Here is a 23,866-nt window from a genome sequence, read left to right on the forward strand (position 1 = left end):
TAAAAATCACATTTTGGATGTGATTTTTAAATATTAAATGATAATTTGATCAGTTACTGATTCTTACTCGAGTAATGTCTATGACGGCTACTTTATACTTTTACTTGATTAGCAGATTTTATCTAGTTGTACCATAGCAACATTTTGCAGGTTTATATTAGAAAAGAAGTGAGATAATTCATCCTTTCCCAAAACCTCCATAAGTTTAAGTAAAGTGTGTAAAAACAAGCCATTTTTGTTGGTTTTATTGCCCAGTATAAAAACATAAAATGTTTGCATACTGGGCAAAGAGCTCACTTCTCTACAGTAAAAATGAATAAATACTACTTTCAGAATGAAAAATCGGTGCTTTCAGTCTATTCAGTCTAAAAAGCATGACGGCTTCATGCTCACAACAAAGGAGTCAGATAGAGCTGCTGCAGAGCTCCTGTTTTATTGAACAGCTTTTGCAATTATCTCTCAACATGAGAAAGAGAAAAAAAAGGTTTAACCAAGAGGCCATTTAAATCCTGACACAATTTTTCAGCTCACAACTTTCAACAGAGCTGCAAAACCCTTGAATATGTGATTATAAACTCTGAGATGAAGCAAACAAGAGGAGAGAGAGTCACACGTTTTGAGGAGAAAATTAGTAATGGTGTCTGTTATTGTTAGGACTGAATGGTAATTTATGACTTATGGGAGGCGAGTGGAGCATGGCCTGGCTAAATGCAATCCATATTGATCCTTATCACCCCCACTTCCTGTGCATATGATATCCCAGCGCTCCCTCGGCATGCTGAAAGCTCTCTGCGTGGTTCATGTTCAAAATCCCACATCTCTCTGCTTGTGTTGCTGTTGAGCGGCTCAGGCACTAGCCGCCTTTTTAAGCTCAAAGGCCACACCGAGCTCGGACTCGGCGTGGATCCTGCCAGTCCCACTGCCTCCCAGTGCACAGGGCCGACGTCGAAGGAAAGCAGCCGAGTCTGACGTGAAGAGGCAGAAACCACCTCACCTGACGAAGGTCGAACCCGCACAGCACAGAAAACGGTTCACTCAACTCATTCATGCTGTCAGGGAACCATGAAGCACAGAAAACTATCATATAAATATACTTTACATGACTCACAGACTGACTAATTTAGTATAAATACGCTGTAAGGGGACGTAGGGCTGGACAATAAATCAATAACGGTAAATATATCGCGCCTCTCACAGCTAGCTAAGCTAAGCTAGTGGAATCAGCTAGCGCTGAGTTCAAACCGCAGCGTTAGTGAGTACGTGTTCGCTCAAACCAAACACGATTTGAGCGTCAGGAGAGTCTGGTTTACACTCAAAGTCTATATGGACGCATGACGATGGCGCGTCGATGGCGCTACGATGGCGCATCGATGGCGCGTCGATGGCGCGATGATGGCGCTACGATGGCGCATCGATGGCACGTCGATGGCGCGACGATGGCGTGTCGATGGCGCGATGATGGCGCTACGATGGCACGTCGATGGCGTGTCGAAGGCGCGTCGATGGCGCATTGAAGTGTTTCGAGCGTTTTGGATTGGTCTGATATTTAAAACAAAAAATGGTCGACTGACATAAAACCCTTATGATACATTTTTCAGCCATATATTAACCTGAGTTTAGTAATTAACTTATTTTCTTTATTTTATAAAGAAAACTATTTGTTGATTATCAATGCATCCATGGCTTGTTTTCATCTGTTACTGTATTCCTAAAGCTGCTCATCTATGACCCGAAAACACAAAAAAAACAACTAAAAAAAAGAAATGCTGCATATTAAACACCACAAACACAAGCAACAGATAATTATTACTTTCTTTTTAAAACTTTACTCTGTTATTGCAAGAATTTCAGCAACACCAATATCAAAAACAATGCATATTACTTAAAATACAAAATATGCATAAATAAGTGAATAAAATGTAAAAATAATTCAAATGAATATGTATTTTTAATTTTTAAAGCAGGTAGGTATTTCTGCAACCTTTAATCCCTCTGGACATTTATTCTGTAAGTTTGTATTTGGTAGCAGAATAAATTTTCTCATGCTCTGATTTCTAATGCCGGAGGAAAGTTATTGAAGAATTAACTGAAAATTTGGCATCAGATGATAGAAGTTAAAATGCAGGCCAGTGGAGCTGGGTTGTTTTCTGACAGGAAGCCTCATTCTTCAGAGTTATTTTTAGCTGCATGAAAACAAATAAATTGGAAAAACATGATAAAAATGAGTTCAGTCCTGATCTGAAGTTGGTCAGATTCTCCCTCCCTGGTTTAGTTCTGTCACTGCTTCATAAAATAATGAAATGTTAAGATATTTTGTTTAACAGATAATAGAACTGGATGTTTCTAGTCGTCACTGTCTGATTGATTTTTCTATGCAGACCAGTAAAGACACCAGTACAACCCTCACTCACCAGTTTATGTATTGGAGGAAATGCCACTCCACTGCAATGTTTAAATTTAGGTCCCATTTCATAATGGCACCTGGGTTTTTGGTATTAAACCATTAAATTTGGACTCATACTTGGAACTGTGGTGGTAGAAAAAAAACAGGCATTTCCTGTTGAATTTTTATTTATTTTTTCTAACCTTTTCCATCTTTTCTTCCCTTCTTTTAAAATTTGTATTCAGGCCGACACTCTGCCATTTTCTACTTGTTCGCTCCTTCCTTTACCTTTCCATCTCTCCATCTCCATCTATTATTTAAGCATCAATAATGGGGCCTGTTGCTGTTGTCGCCAGCCTGCCGTTACTGCTGCGGCTGCAGTTGTTGTTACTTTAGACAGCTGTGTCCTCACTCATCTGCTCCTTCCTGTCTCCTGAACCAAACTGACTCCTTCTGAAACCAGTTTAGCTTTGGGTTTGTGTGTAGAAGCTTTTTTAACACCTTCTTTGGAGGTTTTTAGCTCAATGTTAAGAAGAATTGCATGACCCCATCTTTAGCACTTCTCAGGGTTTTGCCTTTGCTTCGCTCGGTAATAATCCATGCACAACATTGGCATTATCAGTTTGTCTGTGTTGCATAGCAATGGGGCCGTGTGCATGTTGATGGGGGGAGCTTCGCGTGGCTGATGGATTTAACGCCGAGCCGACGGGGCCGGCGGGGCAGAGGCGCACCAACCGTCTGGAATCTCTAAATAACTGAAACTAAGTTTTAGAAGTAAACATGGCCGCCTGCGCAGTTTAAACACATGAAGAAGAATGAATGAAAACCATCTGAGGGTGGAAAAGATTCCACTTTTTAATTTAACACCTTCATGACGATAGAGTTGGCTAGTAACTAGTTACATTTACTCAGTTACATTTTCTTCAGTGACTGTATTGATAAAATTTACTTCACTACGCTGTACTTTGTACTTTTACTTGGGTAAGTTTATTATGAAGTATTTCTACTATTACTGGAGTAAATTTTCTGGATTTTCTGCCCACTGAATGAAAAACAACCCAAAAACTCACTGGACTCAGACACACCTGCAGTTTCTGTTAAAGTTTTGTATTAAAACTTTAACATTATATGTTTTGTATTAAAAGAAACTGATTTGAAAACCATTTATTTTGCCTGATTTTATTATTTTGTGTTACTGACATGAATTATTGTCATTTAAAATACCAACATTTCCACCTAACTTTATATTCTGGTCTGATGATGTAATTTTTAAATCAGTTACTCAGAACTTCAGTAGACTTTTTACTTTTTTACTCTGAGTAATTTCTCGCAGCTTTTTACTTTTACTTGGGTATAAATATGAATTTCTACTCTTAATATGTCAAAAGTAATCAGTAAGTTTTCATCAAAATTAATAAACATCAATGATGCAATAAAGCAGTAAATCAATTAACTGCAGGATAAATTAAACTCATGATTTATTGATTTTTCTCTCTTTCTACCAAAACCTGAACGGCTAAACTATTCAGTCTGGTGTTTGGGTCTCAACTGAACCTTTTTTTGAAGGACAACTGTGTTTGCCGAGACTTTATAATTAATTTTGTTTGTTTTTTCTGTTTTATTTAGTTTTGAATATTTAAAATGTCTTCCAGTTCCACTGTTAAATATTTACTAGAATTTCAAGTTTATTGATCTTTGAGATCTCTCTTGCATTAATTATATCACTTGAATTACAACAATTTTATAGTTTATCGCAATAATTTCTTGCAAAATCTATCAAATCCAATAGATAATCGATGACTTTAGAAGCATAATGTTTGAGTCCCACCATATCTCCAACTAACGCTTGATTTGGGTTGCAAGAATGAAAGGTAACAAGCCACCAAACAACGTTGCTTCACCTCAGACTGAACATCTTCCTTTTTTAATCTCCAGGGACCTAATTAGTCCTGATCTCAGAAGAAGAATCACAGACGCTGAAGACAAACATCTCTGAGGCTTTCAGCGCCCAGAGAGACGCTCCCTCAGCGACCGACAAACGGAGATCCACAAAACGGAGATCCAGTTGCTCTATTAGGACAACTGGATCGCTCAGGTTCCCATAAATCAGCTGCTTTAAACAGAGCGAACGATAAAAACGAGGAAAGCGTCGATCCCTGCCGCTGCTTTCCTTACATCCTCAGAAGTTCAGCAGAGGATAACGCCGGCAGATTATTTTCAGAAACTGAAACTAGGCCAAGGAATTGTTAATTATAAACTCAGCTACAATGCAGCTATTTGGGTTCAGACTGAGTAAATGTACAGACAAACAGCTCCTCTGTGGCCTGCGACTCCACTGCACAGCTTAAATAGACTAAATCCCTATATTGTTAATAAGAGGGGAAAAAAGCCGAATTTAAAGCCGGAGGGACAGAGCGGTGAGCTTTCCGAATACCATTTTTGGAAACCCTTGAATCAGAGTTGCAGCTGCAGCTGCTTAGAATAATGAGATGTTGGTGGAAAAGACAAAAAATCTCCAAAACATCCCAGCTACTCTATGACTGGATTTATAAACAAACACTGAGAAAAATGTTTTTTAATGCACATTCCCTCCTAAAAATGATTTATTTCAGAGATCCACCAATCAGAGTTTTCCAGATGAAACACTTTGACTGATTCCAAAATTAGAAAAGAGGAAAAAGTGACATGCAACAGGCTACTGGATCGAGGTAGCAGCCAATTCCTCATTTTTATCTGAAAATAGTGGGAATTTCTAGTGTTGCTGCATTTAATGCACAGAAAACACATTTCTGTTGCTTTTTGGAGCCAATTTTTCAATCATCAATCAGAAAAATTGGTTGATTCCGATGTTTCGGTTTGATTGGTGCATCTCTCATCCCACCAAACCCCCTCCAACGTGTTTCGAAATCAAATGCAAAGTGGAGCAGTCATGCATCTCTAAGCAGACAACATTCATCCGTGTAACATGCTATTTAATTGAGTTCTTCATCTCCGATCCCCCCTATCGGCGGCGCACACGCCGGAGGAACGGGCCAGAAAAGGGATTACGACATCGCTTACTTTGGAGGACCACGGCTGCAAGCAGTTGGCATAGCAACGGACCAGGAAAGCCATTTCCACGAGCGGGAGGGAGCCGGAGAGGGGGAAGTTTCCCCTCTTATTCGGCGAAAGGATGAGGAAAGAAATAAATAAGTAAGAGAAGAGGGGGACGGCTGACGCCACTCTTTCTCTCTCTTCCTGCTGCAACAGAACCGTCCAGATGCGTTTAAAAAAAGACGTCCGTATTAATTAGGTAGTTCAAGTCAAGGCAGAACCAAAGTTTGCAAATCTCTACTTAAGCAAGAAAGTTCTAGTAGGAAAACAAAGATTTGTTAAACCTGGCAAACTTTTATCAAAAGGCTATTAAGTCAGTTTTGTCCTGCTAAAGATCCAGCAAGAAGCTGGAAAAAACTTCATGCCAGGGTTCAAGTCCACAAGGCTTGAATCATCTGGACCTGACAAACTCCTTCCTTCGTCTCTTTGCAACTCTATAAAGCTCCAGCGATGGAAACGTGAGCGGCGGCGTGCAGCTCCATGCCAGATCCCAGCGATCCCGCTCCGGTAAACCCCAACCATCCAGTGGCCAAAGCTCGCACCTCACGCCGGTGTTCCTCCTCCCCCTCCCCAGCCTTGGAGAGAGAAGCCGCCGTGGACGGATGCTGCACGGAGAAGAGTCAGCCGCTAATGGGAAGCGGAGGAGAGAGTGGGAGCTAGGAGAGGCAGGGGAAGGGAGGGGAATCCAGCTGAAAAAGAATGACATCACCTGTGCAGCGGGAGAGGGCGGGAAGAGAGACGGGGCAGGGGAGGCGGCTGAAACGAGGCGAGCGAGAGCAGCGCAGCAGCGGGGACTGCATTAAATGGATTGACCACTGAGCAGATGTGGATGGGAGAAGGAGAGATAGAAAGAGATGGAGATCGAGAGGACAGCGAGGGAACATGTTTATTGATCTGCCGGTAACATAAAGCCGAGTATATGGAGGCAATCCCCTCCCCTCTGTGAGCATAAATTACAAAAAACGAGAAAGGGAAAGGGGCGGAGGAGAGGAGGGGGAATAAATCCCAGAGAGATACAAGGACAGACTCTGCAGCCGAACAAACGGCTCAGGAAGATTTGCAACAGAATCTGACGTCTAAGACTCACGCAAACACAGATGCAGAAAAAAACCTTGACAAATCTCAAACTAACAAAGACAAAATAACTTTACAAAATCCCAGTGACGTCTGTCCAACAAGAAGAAAAGCAACCTGACACTTATTTTTACCTTTCAGGACAAATCTGCATCTGCTCCCACATTTTAATAGACAAAAATGAGGAAGAAATTCAAGCAACTTGTGTTAAGACAATAGATCCAACTCTACCAAGCTTAACAGCCTTTTGAAATCCTCAGAAGTTCATAATCAAGAAGAAATATAATCACAAAACCCCAATAAAGGCATGTTTCTCATTTTGACCACATTATTCTGAAAATAAACAATCAGAAGCATCTTAAAGTCTTTAATCCACTTGGAATTTAATGAAATCTGGCCATGGATTCAAGAGTTTTTCTTTGTAAAACATGAGCAGCTTCTTGGTCGTTCTTCTTGATTTGTGATTTTTATACAACAGAACATGTGAAAGTTGTAAAATCATGACGGTTTAGAAAAACTCGCCAGCCGGCTGCATGTCTGCACCAGCGTTTTTCACCTTTTATTTAAATTTTCTTAGTAGAAAAAACAACACTGGTCGATGCAACTTCCTACAAAAAAAATAAGAAAACTAAAAAGTATCATCAAAAACAGAAAATTTTCTTTTTCAATTAAATTTAAAAAATATTGCAATATTTTTTATCACCGCCCTTCTTTAAGTATGCTGAAGTGATTTTAATAAACTCAAACTGTGATTCAAGTAACTTGTAATTCCTTGAAACTTGGCTGTTATCTCCTGACAAGCAGCTTTTATTCCAATAATAATTATTTTTGCAAAATGCATCAGTAAGTGTTTCCATTTCCCTTTTCCCTGCTCTTCATGCATTACCCAGAATGCCTTGTGCTCATGACACCAGGACAATAAAGATGAAAGAGTGGGGGAGGATCTCCAACCAGAGACAATAGAAGCCGTCTGTCGATTAGAAACGCTAATTATTAGCCGAACAGGAAGAGACGCCAGAAACAGGACTGAAATTATTTCCTCAAATTGTTTGATATTTTATTTTAACCATCTCATTCTGGCTCCATGCTACTGTTTTTACAGTTTCAGCTAGCTGCTCTGAATCAGGATCTCTTTCCTCTGCGTTCTGTGCCAACGAGGAGAAATACACCTCCCGACTAGGAATGACATCATCTCTCCCCTCAGCAACCAATCGGAGGCGAGCACATGGAGTCCAGCCTTCAGAGGAGCGCTATGTACACAAGAGAGACGGAGAGGAACGCAGGGAGAGGCAGAAAACCAAAATGGGAGGCCGGTGGACAGAGCAGATAGTTACTGGGATGAAAGGATGAATCAAACACACACAGACCTGCAGAGACTCAGCCATTAAACCCCACCACTTCATATGAATGAAATTACAGATCACTGAATGGATTAAAGACTCTCGGGTTAATGGATGGGGCCTGTCAAGTGAGTGCATGCAGTATATTTGTGCTTGCATTAAAAAGAAGTGTGTAAGTGTAAGTGTGCACTAGCTGCAGCTTTCTTCCTTTTTGCATACATGTCTGCTCTGCTTCAAAGCCTGGTCTTTATAAATGAGCCTCAGATAGAAGCAGTTTCTGCTGTTCTTTCTCAGATAAAGTCAATGTGTAACTGAAAGATGACACAAACAAACACACTGCTTTTAAAGCCAATCTGGCCTTCCTAATGCACTGATACTTTTATTAGACTTTTCACCCATACAAACAAATTAGTGTGATTCAGTAAGAAAACATCTACAGGGTGCTGTAGATTTCTCCCCAATAATACATGTTTTCAGTTCAGATGCATCTTTTTCAATGTTTAATTTGCATATAGTTTCCAAAAGTCTGAACTGGAAGTGATCAGCGCCATCTTGGTAGGCAAGCGCAGAGCCAAGGCCAACAAAAGAACGGATATGGACACTCTGGACCGACGTGCAAGACAGAGATATACAAACAAAATGGCTGCTGTTGGGATCAAAACATGTCAGACGATGTGGAGAAGCTGCTTCCGATCTGCTACTAAGTAGTTCACTACTTAGTGAACATAAAGAGTTCGCAAACAAGGAGGAGCTTCATGGACGCATACAATCAATGTTTAACCGACTTTCTAAAGGACGTACGAACTCTTAATGTAACGTAAGATGTAAATACATGTAGTAACAAACACCAAGGCGACATGTCTGCCTTAGCTAGCAGGTAAAAGCTACGTTAGCTAAGCTAATTTTGCAGTAAGTACTGCAGTATATATCACTCATATTTATCTTAGCAGTACACAGACGTGGGTAGACGACTCAAAGTGTAATCCAGTTATAGATGTAATGTACTTAGATAGGAATGAGGTGAGAGCTATTCTGTTTGTCATAACTCCGCACCTCCTGCACCTACCAAGATGGCCGCCGACTACAAAGTTCCTGCAAATGTGACGTAACATGAGAACTATTTATAGGTAGCAGGTCAGAGTGAATCAACTGAAACCTGAAATATTGATTATTGAATCAATTTAACATGTTTGGATAAATACAGAAGAGAGAAATGTAGAAATATTGTTAATATATTTCAAAAAGATTCAACGTTGGTTTTGTTTTTTCCTCATTAAAAATCGACGGAGCATGTGACTCTGCTTAATGGATATCTTATTTATGGGATCTCTGAACATGTAAATGATGCAAAACTGAAAACACAAACCAATTAGGAGAAAGAAATTCAGTGGGTAGAAAATCCAGAAATTTTACTCAAGTAAGAGTAGAAATACTTCATATTAAAATGACTCTAGTAAAAGTAGAAATAAAATACACCTCAAAGTACATCTTTCCAATAACGTTACTGAAGTAAACTGAGTAGGTCTGTAGATTTGAAATGCAGGATTCAGCACAAACCAAACATGTTTAGGTTTTTAAAGAGACAGTCGCCTCTGACGGTTCGTCTGACCCGAACACAAAATGAAAAAATGAAAACAAACTTTCAGGACCTTCAGGCATAAATGAACATGAAGATGTGGACTGTGTGAGCAAAACACCGAGCAGGATAGACGTCACACAGGAAACGCTTCCTGGAACATTCTGTCTGCAACCCTGTGTGTTTGTGAACACCAGTCGGATAACGTCAGGTGAATGTTTTAAACGCAGAGAAAGGCGGAACAAGAGAGCAAAAGCAACAAGGCAATCATGGAAATATGAAAGTAAAAAGGGCACACTGGGAGGCTGAATTGTGATTTAAATTTTTTTTTTAGAAATATTACTAATTTAAACAGGCAACGAATGACAGGAAACAGCCGGCAGACAACCACACATGCCGTGCAGCGTGCAGGAGCCAGACACAAGGCATCCTGTGTGTATGGTTGGGGAGTTGTGTGAATATTTGGGGATGTCTTTCACCCTGAGGCTGCTGAGACCAGAGGTCTACTGGGAATCAGTAACCAGGTTAGCCAGTCTGCAGTCACCTGCCTGCAGCGTGTGGCCAGAGGCAGCTTTTGAATGCAGCTCACATCTCATCAGTTCTGTCAGGCCAATTAAAACCAGTCGTCTGACTGAAGCTCTGCAACTCACTGATGCAACCAAACATCCAGCTAAAGCAGCGTTTCTCAAACTTATCCCATTAAACAAACACTTACAGACCACCTAACCTTAAACTGTCCACTGCAGTAATAACTTCTTAAAATACACAACCTGAAATTAAAATATTAGTCTCTTAACTCATCGTCTTTATTCTTCTGTGACTCCACAATAAAACCATGAACACGTTGACCTGGTTCGAGTTATTGTGATTCTGAATAGATTTCCTGTATTTCAAATCAAAAAAGTTCTTCACTACAAGTGCTGTGTGCACTAATAATGTTTTAGGGCCATTTATAATTTAGAAACACAATAAAAGAAAAATAGACTTGAGTTGCTTTGGTGAAAAACATTTTCTTTCAGAGAGTCCAATGTAATTAATTTTATTTTAGGCGTTAAGATGCAGTTAGTCAGTGTGGGGCACAGCGCTGCTCACGCTGAGTTCAGCTAAAACCGGTGCAATGTCCTAACAAAATCATTCGTAAATAAATTAAAAATAAGTGGAACAAGTACTGAGCCTTGGGGTACGCCTGTGTTCGTAATGTCTCACCACTTTAACAGTGGTTTGGTTTACGGTTGAGAAACTATGATATAATCCTCTCTATATTTGTCTCATAGAATTTGTTCCATGTATTTTATGAATAAGAAGAATACAATTACTTCATGTAGTTCTGGTGACAGACCGCCGCCATCGTAGGTATCGTAGGTCTGTGTTCATTCCTTCGGTGTGTTTCAGTGGGAATGAGTTCAGGACTTCCTGCTATTTAAAATCAACCCTTCCCTTTCCGACTGGTCTCTACAGAGACTGCGTTCAGAGAGGTTCAAGTCTGAAGGAGATGGAGAAACAAAAACAACTCCATTGAGCCAACACTGTTAGCCCTGCTGTGAATGCAATAGGCAGTTTTATTGCAATTTCCCTAAAAAAACTGTAAAAAAATATATATATATATGATGAACATAACGGATAAAAATCCCCATTTTTATCCAAAGAAAGATGAATGAGAAGACAAGCAAGTGATGAGAGGATAAAAAATTCAGAAAAGAGGAGAAAAAACGAGCTGGAATAAAAACTGCCAGCGGGAATTCACAAGGTGAAAAGGAGGTAAAACAGGAGGATTAAAGGCTTTGTTTTTCTGCAGGACACATGTTATATCTGACAGAGGCTCACCTCAGCTTTTCCTGACAACTATTAAATCTGCTTCTGTTCCGAAGCTTCAACGGCTCCCTCGTTTTCAAGTTAATCTAATGAAATATTATCAAGCAGATGCCCAAAAAGAAACGGGGAGGATAAAGGTTAAGCAGCTGAGAGGGAGGAGACAGAGGAGAGAATTTAGAGTGGGAGATCAACAAGGTTGTCATGTTAGTGCTGGTGATGTAATCCCTAAAATTAGCAGCAACAGTGGTGCACTGTGCTGCCCAGCTTGGGCTGTAGCTACTGCACATGCAATCATGCATGCTGTCCACACAATTAATAGAGTCAAAACATGAGGCTAATGCAGGCCAGAAGTCAAACAATCAAGCTTTTAAACGACTTATTAATTCAGATAAACAAAAAATTAGTTAATAGGAATCTTCCAAATTAGTAAAGTGATCGCAAATAAATTATTTCTCAGTTATATTTTAAGTTATGCAAAGAAAAAGTCATGATGACATGTCAAACCCAAGTACCGCCACATCTTTTTATGAATTCATTGATATTTCTGTGAACAAGTTTTATCAATACATTCTGGCACAACCGGCCCTTTAAGAGCTTTCCTGGTCTTGATTTGGCCCAAAACGAAAATGAGTTTGACACCCAAAGTTTAGACCAAACCATATTTGTTTGTTAGAGTGGAGCAGTCAATGCAGCCCTGCAGCAGATGGTAACAAATACAAATAACTCCAAGTGATTTGTAAAAATGTGTCATTTTTTCCACTTTGCACTATTTTGAATTTCTCTATTACATTAAAAAAAGTGTAAAAGTTCAAGGAGTCTGAATACTTTAGTGGGTTTGGGTGTGTGAGGCTGTCTGAATGTGCCAGCTCAGGAACAGTTTGAGTATTTTTGAGCCTTGGTAACAATTTGAGGAAGTAAACAACCTACAGATTAGAACATGAGGTTTTGGTCTGGTTGCCAGTTCCAGCGGTAATGGCTTATGCATATGTTTCACTTGCTGGCAATGATTTGTGGTCGCACAAAGAATCAAGTCAGAACAAAAGCAAAGGACTTTAGTTTAACAGTGGTTTCTACAGTAAATTTCTCCATTTGCTTGGTACCCAATACTTTCTATTTTAAGAGCTACTTACCACCAAGAAGCGAACAAAATGTCCCAACTAAAGGAGTAGAAAGTACCACATTTTAAAGCGTGATCTTTTCAGCTCCTTTGCTGGCTTTCTAACCTGAGACAGATTTCCCTGCACAGAAAACTTGATGCCACCATTAACAAAATAACTGCAATACTTTAATATTTATCTTTTAGTTTGTTATAGTGATGTTGGAAGGCGAAATCATGTGTGCAAGATGATGATTAGCATTGGTTCTAGCTGTTACGTTGTCAGCATAAGAGGGAAGTAAGTCAGTTATGCTATCTTGACTATAACAACCTTAACGTAGATGTGCTGGCAGTGGGTCTGCGTGTGCAGCAAAGCCGGCACAGAGAGCAAGAAAAAAAGAAGAATACGCGTGGTTTTAAGTTATTTTTCAACAGTTTTTCTGCCTTATTTTTCCTTGGCTGTGGCGCAATGCACCAAATTAATAATCCCTGCATCTTGAGATTTGATTTTGTTCACCAAGTTGTTCAACCGCGACACCACCGTTACGGATGACAAGTAAAAGAATCATCTTTTAGCCCTCCAGCGCTGTGCGCATGCGTGAATCTTCCAATAAAATGCAACATATCTGTAAACAAGCAGAGCAGCTGTCATTCATGTCAGCTGGTTTAGAAAACCAGAACCAGGTATTGGTCATGATTTTCAACTATGAATACTAAAACTGATCAAGTAAGGTAAGGTAATTTTATTTATATAGCACATTTTCAGCAACAAGCCAATGCAAAGGACTAATGTAAACAATGTCAAAATGACCTTCACATCAACAACAGGCAACACACTCATTTTGATCTTCTGGCTCTGATTAGACTTTCCTGTTCTCTTAGTTTCTGACTCTCCATCTTTCCCTGGGGCTTTACCGACCTTAGCAGGGGTAGAAAAACGCCCCAGGGCTAAACTGGTCCCATGTGTGTCCAGATAGGAAGAGACAAGATGAGAACTGGATGCATTAAGGCAGCAGGCAGATTTCAGACACAAGCCTTCCAGGATATCTCAGCTCAGCATGAGAACCACGTCAAGAAGGAAACACTCATAAATAATATGCATAGTGCTTTAATGACACTAACGACAATAGCATTGATGGGGAATATATTAAAATCCTGACAGCCTTTATATTTCGTTTTGATGCCAAGGAAATCAAGTTATTTCCCAAATCACACAAATGATTTTGTGCTGAAAATTCACTTTTTAAAATATGCAGAAGCTCGAAGCTGTTGAAATATCTCAAACATGTACATTATTTAAAAACTGTTTCTACAACTACAGGTGCTTTTAACCAGTCAATGAAAAGTTATCAAAAATACCTCAGACTCAGTCTTCTTTACCCTTTCCTTGACTTCTAAATGTTCAGATATTTATGTTCCACCAGGTTGACTCTGTTATGACAAAGCACCCTGCTGAGTCACAGCAATGACTTGTCAACCACATGAAGAGTGCAACTTTAGATTTCACCTGCCTGTAAACGGTGACTTCAGTCTCTAATGGACCTGCATGACGAACAAAAGCTCATCAAAACGAGTAAAATGATACAACAAAACAGCGTCATGGTAATGTAATCCCAAACAGAAACAGCTCAAAGATCGGTGCATCAGAGTCCAATTTGTTTGACTAAAGTGAAAGTGTTAAAAGCTGAAGCATCATTGCATGACTTCATAAAAATCTGGTAGGGTTTTAGATCTAGTCAATTATTTAAACCTTAAACTTTTTCACAATCTATTATTTTACAGCAGCAAAATTCATTTAGTTTTTTAGGATTGTAAAAAAGTTGGGTTTTTTACAAATACAAATCTGAAAAGTTTTGTTTTTTTGTGCTTTTGAGATATTGGTCAACCAATTTTCCCATCCAGAGACTGCATTAAGGTCTGAACTTTGACTAGACCACAGGCCAGATTCGCATATTAATAGATTAAAATGACTTGGAAGGTGTGCAGATTTGTCACACTTGTTTCAGGTTTGAACAAGGCTTTGTTTCTTCTTTAGGATATTGTTTTATATGTCATCTTTGCTTTAACCATCTCCAAAATACTCTTACCTGGTGTGTTTTTCTATCCTGTTTAAACAGCGTTTCTAAAAACATTTGAGAAATAATTGCATCGACACAGCATATTAACATGCTACTGCAGATAAAAAAAACACAAATCGAATTGTAAACAATGTAGTGAGCATGCCAGGCCTGAAGGGGGCGGTGAAGATTTGTGAACTTTCTGATCCAGCCGACTATTTTTGCAAGTCTTGGCTTCTGCAAATAATCACATGTGGTCTTGTTTTATAAATATTTCAAAATAAACAGATTTGGCTTTAAAATGGCAAATGAAGAGGTGCAGCAATGAACAGGCAAAACTGGACTGACTTCCAAATGTTTTCGGTTCACCTTTAAACCCGTTTTGAACTGCGTTTCTAAAAAGGTTGTCGTCTTCCTGATGTTTGTTGAAATTAAATTACACACCGATAAACTGTAGATACTAATTATGTGACCTTCAAAAGTAATTGATTGCACTAGATTTTAATTGGAAGTATCATATCAAAATATATAAAAAGGAGTGAGTACATCAATTCAGGGTGTGTTCATGATTTTTAGGGGTTTGTTTGTTTTTTTTCTATCAGACACCAAAATAATATGAATATGAGCAGATCCACAATATATGCTAATTGGGTTACAATTTCGCTAGTAACCCAATTAGCATATATCAGGTCAAGCATTTAGGTTGCTATAAACTAAATGCTTGATTAGTTTCTGGGAGGAAAAACAACACAACATGTCAGACATCTCAGCCTCTGACACAGGAAGGTAGCAAACCACAAACTCTGCATGAGACGTCTGTGTCTTCCGCTGAACGTTAAAGAAAGTCACTTCCTTCAGAGAACCGAGAAAAATGCCTCACTGTCCACAGGCACGTTCAAGACAGACACTTAGCAACCCGAAAACAAAAGCTAAAAATCAGAAATTCAAGCCTCGTAAGCAGGCTATTCAGATGACAAACTGACACAAATACCAATAAATCCGTATGGAAAACTCATTGTTTGCAGGTTTTATTCAGTGTTTTGTTGAAGCGTTGTGTGCAGAGGGCTGAACCTGCTCTGGATTAATGGTCCAGAGGTGGCAGGGAGCAGCCTGGCTGTAAAAAGCCCCTCAGCGTGGGTTTCCCCCGCAAGGCAAATGAGGTGATGGCTTCTTATCCAACCTCTCCAGCACAGGGCAGACAATCACTCTGAGGTTTCTGATGTCTAAATGAAGTGCCTTCCTCTGCTTATTTCAACATGTATGAGTGTGTATGTGTGTGTGAGTCGTTAGTAAATCCCAGTGGTCTGCTGTTGCTGAATGTGCAGAATCTTCTGCCTCACTGGTCCAAAAATCAGTAATTTATCATAAATTAAACAAACAAAAAAAAAAGCAAAATGTTTTAAGCATGTTTACACATTTTCTGCCACTCACAGACTTCCTGTGTGTGTGTGTGTGTGTGTGTGTGTGTGTGTGTGTGTGTGTGTGTGTGTGTGTGTGTTCTTTTTAATTCATACATTCAGAGACTCCATTGACTCCAAGTCGAAGCATTAAGAGAGGAGAGACACCAGACGCAGTGCAGAACAGAACAGTGATAATGGATTACTGATGTTATTATGGTTCAGTAAGAGCTGCAAACATCTTCTGATCTAATGCCAGAACTACACTTCAATTCTGCATAGTGGATGCATTTATGAGTGTGATATGTACTTTTAAAGCATCTGTTATGCTATTAAAAATAAGACGGTTAAAGCTGCAGTACGTAACTTTTAAAAAAAAAATTTAACTGTCACCATGTTGTGATATTTTAAAATAAGACAATCAGAGAAAATATGGATCTTCACCTTCACATGAGCTACTATTGTCGTTTGAAGAAATGCACCAAAAACAACCAATCAGAGACAAGAGGAGGGCCTTAGCGCTGTCAATCAACATCAAATACTCGCTGCGAAATGTGCTAATGGCAGAGAAACAACCACCATTACAGGAAAACCTCTTCATCATTGTTCTCCATTCTAACTAGCCTTAGCATTCATGACAGGCTATGCTAGCTCACAGCTAGCATAATTACCAACATATTACATGAAAATGGCGTCAAAACATTAATGTTTATCGCAGTAACTTTTGGGACAATTTATCGTAAAAATGTGTTTACTGTTCACTAGTACTGTCACTTTAAGGCATATGTGGCTGTATTGTTGGCTAAACTGGAGTGAAAAAGTCTCGCAAACCTGTCTGTCCTGTAAACTTTACCTTAACCCCTGTGTAAATCAGCATGTTGTGGTTCCCAACATGCACCTTGTGATCCGTCTGTTCGCCACATTCCTATCAGCCACCCACAGCGTCAGCAGACAGCGGTGTGCGCATGTGTGTGGCGACATCAAAACGACCTGCTTTTCACAACACGGCCTGCTTCCAAACAACAGGTGTCTGATTCAGGTGGGTACTATCTACACAGTCATCAACACACACAAACCAACAGAAAAATAACCCAACATGTCAAGATGAACGTGTGAAATATTGATGAATTACTTCCTACCTTGTTGTTGACATAATCCTGAGGTTGAACACAGCAGAAAATATGTGGAAAAAGAAAAGAAATGAGATTTAAAAAGCATGCCGAGAGCCTTACACGTGTCACAGCACAGTAATCTCTTGTGATACTGTTGTTTTTTTATGTGCTACTAGCTCCTCCTGCTCTTCTGTTCAGCTTGAATCTAATCCCAAAGTCCTTCTCTAATTCCATGTGTTTGCAGGACTTTGTTTTTGTCCTGGTTTTCTGCTCTGCCAGCTGATTGGGGTGGAAAGGCTTTGATTTTTTATTTTTTATTTTTTTGTCAAAAGTTGAGATGTTTGACTTTAACATCTCATCAAATCATTTCGTTTTATTGGGATTTTATGTGAAAGACCAATTTCAAAGAAGGAAAAGGATACACGGTTTTAAAGGGCTGCTTTATAAAGTTTTTACTAGCTGGTGGCTGAAATACGTATTAGTTGATATAAACGATAATTTATTAGTTTTTTGTTTTAAATATTTGAAATACTACCAAACTGGTTCCTTTTTTATCCACAGTTTTCACTCCATGCCGTTATTTTATTTTTAAGCATTTATAAAGAACAAGTTAGAACTTAAACTGTAGCAGTTACTGAACAGACCGTTGCTAGGCAACCAAAGAATGAGCGAGTTGCTAAGCAACCAAAGAGTGAGTCAGTTGATTCCACCAACATTTCTTAGCTCAGCTTTCCTCTGTCTCGATCCCCCAGAATGCTGTGCGGTTTTGAATCAAAAGGTTAGTGAAATATTTTTTCAGACATCTAATTTTTCTAAGAAAAATCAGAAAATATGTTGGATATTTAAGATTTAAATTTCCAAAGTGGATTTGTAAACAGCCTCATAAAATCTACACCTGAATAAAATATTTCCAATTGTTGAAAGAAAGTCATAGGAAGTCCTCTTTACAGTTGGGTCAGACTAGAGGCAAAGCAATAAGAAACATTTCCTGTACTGGAAACTAACAATGATTACAAACCCAGAAGATGAGTCATGGTGGTGGCATGCTTTTCAGAGACGATGGGAATGTGGACTTAGTTAAACATAGAGCAAAGACAACTTGGTGGAAGCAGCCAGAGTTAGTGGAAAGGCTTAGTAAAGAACAACTGGTGTCAAACTGGGTCGACGTCCTGCAACTTTAACATCTGTCTGTGAAAACGCACCTGGATCACATAATTAGGAAAAGTCTGTAGAACTCAGGAGGTGTGTTGGACTCGGGATAAATCCAAAAAGTTGCACATCGACCCACAAGGACTGTAATTTGACACATCAGCTTTAGATGAAAGTCTATTCTTCTGCTACAGTGACCTAGTCAAAGTACAGACCTAAATCTAATTGTGTCAAACTTGAAATTTGGGTTAGCAGATTTTTGCCTCTGTATGTGCCTCAAAAAGGGACACAAATTCATTCATTCAGACATGGTTTAGATCACATGTGTCAAACTCAAGGCCCGGGGGCCAAATCTGGCCCACCATAGCTTTTTATGTGGCCCTCTTGACTCCAAATAACATCAATAAGTTCCTCCAGGTTTTCACAAATCCTCAAAATTCACACAAAATCAACAGATCTCCACATTTGTTCTGATTTTACTACAAATTTTTCTCAAAATTGGTCAAAAACATTGAGTTTAAGTGACTGCTGCCTTACTTGATGTCAGTCTGTGATCGACACGGCAAGTAATAAAAGTCACATTTAACATCATACATTAGCGAAAATATCATAAAATTCCTTAAAAATATTTCCAAATTAGCATCACAAAATATGTGATTTTGGTTACAAAAACAACCAAACTCCTGTAGGAACTGCTATTTATTAATATTTTAACAGTTTAATGGGTTTTATCAATTCGTTCTGGCACAACCGGCCCTTTAAGAACATCTTAAGATCAAATGAAACTGAATTTGACACCTCTGGTTTAGATGGTTGTGTTTGTCAAAGAAAATCCCAATACAACACAATGAGTTTGTGGCCTTAAAGTGAAAAAATGTAAAATGGTTGAAGGGGGTGCTTTTTAAAGATGGGCGTGAGGGTATTCTGGTATCTGAGAACTTTATATATAATAATAATTAAAAAAAAATGGAACAATCACCAGGAGACTTCTAGGGTAGACAGAAGACCTGTTTAAACTCTCCATTAAGGCCCTTTGCGGCCACCTGGGGAGCCCCAGGTGTGCGCGCCAACAGTGCAGCCGCCTGCAGCTGCTTGTGTGTCTCCAGATGATTAGCTGCAACTGTAACTGACAACGCCAAACCCGGTGATCCTATCAGAGGGAGGGGAAGTCGCTGGGCGCTCATGACTGTACACAGTCTCAATGCCGAAAAGGTCAAAGAGAAAACAGAGCTACCAGAGTTAACCACTCTGCAGAGAAACGTTTAAATCTTCAGAGCAAAGTGGTGACTCAAACGTCAGTCATAAAATAACAGTCAGGCGTAGTAGTACTACAGCGAGGCCTGTCACAGTAACACATTTTGTCCCAGAAGTTATTGTGATAACATATTGTAGTTACCAAGTATTTCTGGTCCAGTTTCTTAAAATTAGACAAAAATAACTTTTAACTAACTTTTGAGCTTGTTTTCAAGCAATCATTTCTTAATATTGATTAAAAAACTGCTTGTTCCATTGGAAGATGACATGGCAAATAATCTACCAGTGGAAGTAGAACTTTTTCTGCAATTAATAGGAATTATTGACTTAAAACAAGCTCCAGTTTCTTGCTGAAAAGTTATTTGTAAGTAATCTTATTTGAAATGTACTAAGGTATTTTCATTAGAAAATAGACCAAAATTACTGGTAAGATTTTGTGCTTTTGCAGTGAAATTCATTTAAGGTTTAAATATCCAAAATATTTACACAAAACAACAGAAAAAAGTCTTTGTAAACAGAATTATCCTTCAAAAAGGGGAAAGTTGAGACCAAAGCACCAAAAACTTTTATCATTCAGTGTTTGGTAGAAAGAGAGGAAACAGGAAAAACAACAAATCATGCAAATGGAAAAACATGAAGCTGATGCAGAAGCAACGCAGCAAAACATGGCAGTAAATCTACAAAAGGAATGTCTGCAAACTCAAAAACAAAAAGTCTTGGTGAGAGAAAACAGAAAGAGGATAAGACACGCAGATGGAAATTATTGAGCTTAGTTTCTCATGCGACTAATTGATTTGTTGCTTACTGCAACAGGCCAGTTAAGCTTTAGTTGGTGACAAGCATTTAATATATTTTCATTCAAAAACACTGATGGTCTAAAACAACCAAGAAGTTTTCAATAGACGTAAACTGGACCTTTAAATCTTTAAAGGTTTCTAAACAAACCCATCAGCAGTAGCGTCGTCTTACCGTGTTGTTGTAGCTGGCGGGTTCTTGACCATCAGTGATGAGTTCCCGCTCTCCTTTCGGGTTGACCCTCCTGAAGCGCCTCCTGGAGCGCCGCTGGGACCCGTCTCTCTGCAGGAAGCTGTCGTCCCCCTCGGTGCCGTTGTCCACCTGTAAGGTAAGGTCACAGCCCTCAGTCACGGAGCCACAGCTGTTCGACCGATCCACATGGTTCGTCGGCTGAGGGCACGGCTCGGAGCAGCTCCGTTTCAGCAGTTCAGACCTCCGGACCTTTGGAACAACATTCTGATTTATAAAATCCAGACTCTGTTCCTCGTATTCCGAGTCTTGGGTGTCAGCTCCCATTAGATTCAAACAATCCGGGCTGGAATCTGTGAACTTGCTGCGTTCTTTCTGCTGCGGTTCCTCTTTGTCTCCCGGAGCTTCGGGAACCTGGCCCTGCTCTTCTGTTGGCTCCTGGTTGAACATCCAGTTCTTCCAGAGCGCAGAGAGCCGGTGCCAGCGCAGCACACTCATCCGGATTCAAGGACGGGATCAGAAAAACACATAAAAGCAGGAAACACCACAGGGGAGGGGGAAAAACCAAAACGATTGCGCCAAGGTGTCCAAAAGTTTAAATCCAAAATCCTTCGCCAAGAAATCATCCAGGAAAGGTTGAAAAACCGAATAAATCACTCCAAAGGTTTCAGCGAAGAGTTTAGCAGCTCAACCAGATGCATAGTGACAAACTTACTCACATGTCTTGTTGCTCACTGTGTCGCCCTCTGACACGCGCGCAGAGCATAAAGTCAGCCCACAGTTTCCTCCAGGAAGCCGTAAATACACAAATATCCTCAGCAGGCAGAAAAAACCAGCACAGTTCACAGAATCCGGCCATACAATTCAGTCCCACAGGCGTTTTGTGCTGGTCAGTTTGTTGAAGGAAGAATTTGTTTTTGTTCTCCGTTGCATAATAGTAACTCAATAGCCTTATTATGTCAGTTAGAATCACATTGTTTATCAGGAAATCATGTTACAGAACCTGTTGAACAATACTGCTTTGATTTTTTAATGCCATTTTTCACTTACTTTTTCCTTTCTTGCATTCTGTTTTGTTTACTCTCGTAGCTTATTGTTTTAAAATAGCTTGAACATTAATTCTGCATTATATGGAGAAAAACTGGGTGAATTACAACTTTTCCTCACAGCTTTTTACAGCTGCTGCTGACCATGAATTAATTATTTGATTTTTTTGTTGCCTTGTAATTTGCTTTTTTGTGTCCAAGAACCATAAATTACCATTACTGGTAAATGATATGTTGTTTTTCCTGAAAGAAATGCATAAAACACTTGATAAGAAGCATAAATATGACTCTGATTTCTTCATTAAGATCAAACTGTGCTGAGGAGATTTAAAGACTGGAACCAAGACTGGATGAAGCGGTGCCTTTGTTAGCAACCTCAGTGTGCTATACTCGGGTTAATCATGTGAATTGACAGACGTCTTGTACATAAAAACTCATGATGACCCACAACAGCCAGAGAGGAGGGCTAAAATATCAATATTCCTTCTGTTTTCATGAAAAACAAATGGATTTTTAACATCTTTAAAAGCATAACTGAGTTAAATTTGAGATCAAACCCGATTTTATCAATCTTGTTACTAAAAGTAGATATAACAATAATAAATAGTAACTTCTGGGTGGTCAGGAATTATGAATGCGTGATATATTGTGGTATACGGTGGAAATGATAGAAATTTGGCCTAACTGTAATCGCCGGCATCAATACAGAGCAAGCGGGAAGCAGAGTGTAGAAAAGGCAGATGCAAAATGTAAATTATCTACACCTGGTTCGGGTTTAATGTCCGGCGGTCTTAATGCGGCGCTCAGGAGGAGCACAGCAGATGTCACGGTCGGCCAGCGGAGGGTAAACACACACGCGGGATCGGTGTGACCCCCATAAAGCTGGCTAAGCTGGTATCCTTTGATTTTTAAATTTTGGGGAAGCGATTACGAACAATAGCTGGCATGTATTTGCAGGAAATTTTCAGTGAAAATTTATAAAATCCCTCTGGGCAGCTAAAACCCAGTGAGCAGAAGCTTAAAGTTTCCGTCAGATTTCAATCACAAGCACTTCTGGTTCAAAAAGCGAACTTGGGATAACTTTTCTCTGAACGAGCTATGTTGTTTTTTTTTATTCAGATAAAATAAAGATAAACCTCTGCAGCGAGTTTAGACTTGCACGAAACAAAAGCACCAGGGATTGAATATTATCATTTTTGCTTCCTGAGAAAGAGAAAATAAAGGAAACTCACAAAAAGAGGCATGCAGGAGCATTCTTCTTTCCATGCACAAGAGAAAAGAGGGGGGCTGCAGCAGTCACATCGCACTGCGGCCAATCAGTTAATTGGGGCCATGGGAATAGACCAGGGAATGTGATCTGTGGCTCTTGTCATGACTCTGGTCATATGATAGACAGGAGTTACATTCACAGTGCTCACTACGTCGGGGTCTGTGAGCTGGGAAATGAACGAAAGAACAACTGAAGAGGAAAAAACGCAAGATCAGATAGAGCAGGAATGTAAACCAGAAGATGAGCCGACGTGAAGCTCGTCACAATGTTTTATTTTGTGAGTTTTCAGAGGAAGCAGGAAGTGTGGTCATTTTTCAAGCGTATGATCATGGGACCAGTGGAGGTGGGGGGGCATAATGGGTCTTCACCAGTCAGACATTCAGGCAGCGTTTGAGACGAGACGCTGTGTAAACATGAAACGGCGACACATTTCTAACTCTTCATTATTACAGAGGAAAACGATACACTAATCTTAGTGTATTACTTTTGAGTCTAAATTTTTGGCCCACTTTGCAAAAAGTTTGTACAACCTTTTTGTACAGGCAAAACATTAACATTATGTTTAAATAATGTTAACATTATGTTTAAATAATGTTGAAGTGATGCATTAAAACTTGAAATGAAGCATTTTTATTAAATACGTCTAAGATGTTTTCTAGTTTTTACAGTTTGCTACAGGAGTCATAACTTCTGTTTGATTGTAATAAAAACATTACAAAACGATGAACAAGACGAGGATTTGGGCAAATGTTCCTTATGAAACAAGAAAAGGAAGAAGAGCAGAGTGATTTTATTCCCAAATAATATTTTGTTTTTTTAATTGAGCTCATTTTTTTGTTCTGACCATAAATCTCCTCGGTGATGCAGTCAGCACCACTGCTGCCGTTTTTACAGCTGCAACAGTCTCTAAACGCACCCTGGGGGGTCGTTTCAGATTAAATATGTTGCTGCAAGAGCAACCACTCTCCTATAAAACTCTCTCATTAATGAGACATTTCAAGGAAAGTCAGGTTCCTGCATCTGTGGATCAAGGTGAGCCTTCAAGGCCGATTTTGGTTTTAAAAACCTCAAGGTTTCTTCAACACAGCAGCGACTTTTATTCCTGTTTTTAACTAATCAGCCTCTGTGATTCGTTGTCATTAGACAAAAACGGTGCCCTGCAACAGACTGGCCACCTGTCCAGGCGACCCACCTCGGATGGATGGATGGATGGATGGATGGAT

General features: G+C 39.6%; 1 protein-coding gene across 1 annotated transcript in view; it reads right to left on the reverse strand.

Moving 5' to 3' along the window:
• Window positions 1-23,866, reverse strand: part of rapgef6 (Rap guanine nucleotide exchange factor (GEF) 6) — a 149,887-nt gene that overhangs the window by 79,564 nt on the left and 46,457 nt on the right. The window contains exons 6-7 of the mRNA XM_007572570.2: window positions 20,313-20,459; window positions 16,968-16,985 (exon numbers count right to left, since the gene is read on the reverse strand). Coding sequence (XP_007572632.1) covers window positions 16,968-16,985; window positions 20,313-20,459 — 165 coding nt within the window. The remainder of the gene's footprint in view (window positions 1-16,967; window positions 16,986-20,312; window positions 20,460-23,866) is intronic.

Source organism: Poecilia formosa, unplaced genomic scaffold, assembly GCF_000485575.1.
Source record: "Poecilia formosa unplaced genomic scaffold, Poecilia_formosa-5.1.2 Scaffold304, whole genome shotgun sequence".
NCBI lineage: Eukaryota > Metazoa > Chordata > Actinopteri > Cyprinodontiformes > Poeciliidae > Poecilia > Poecilia formosa.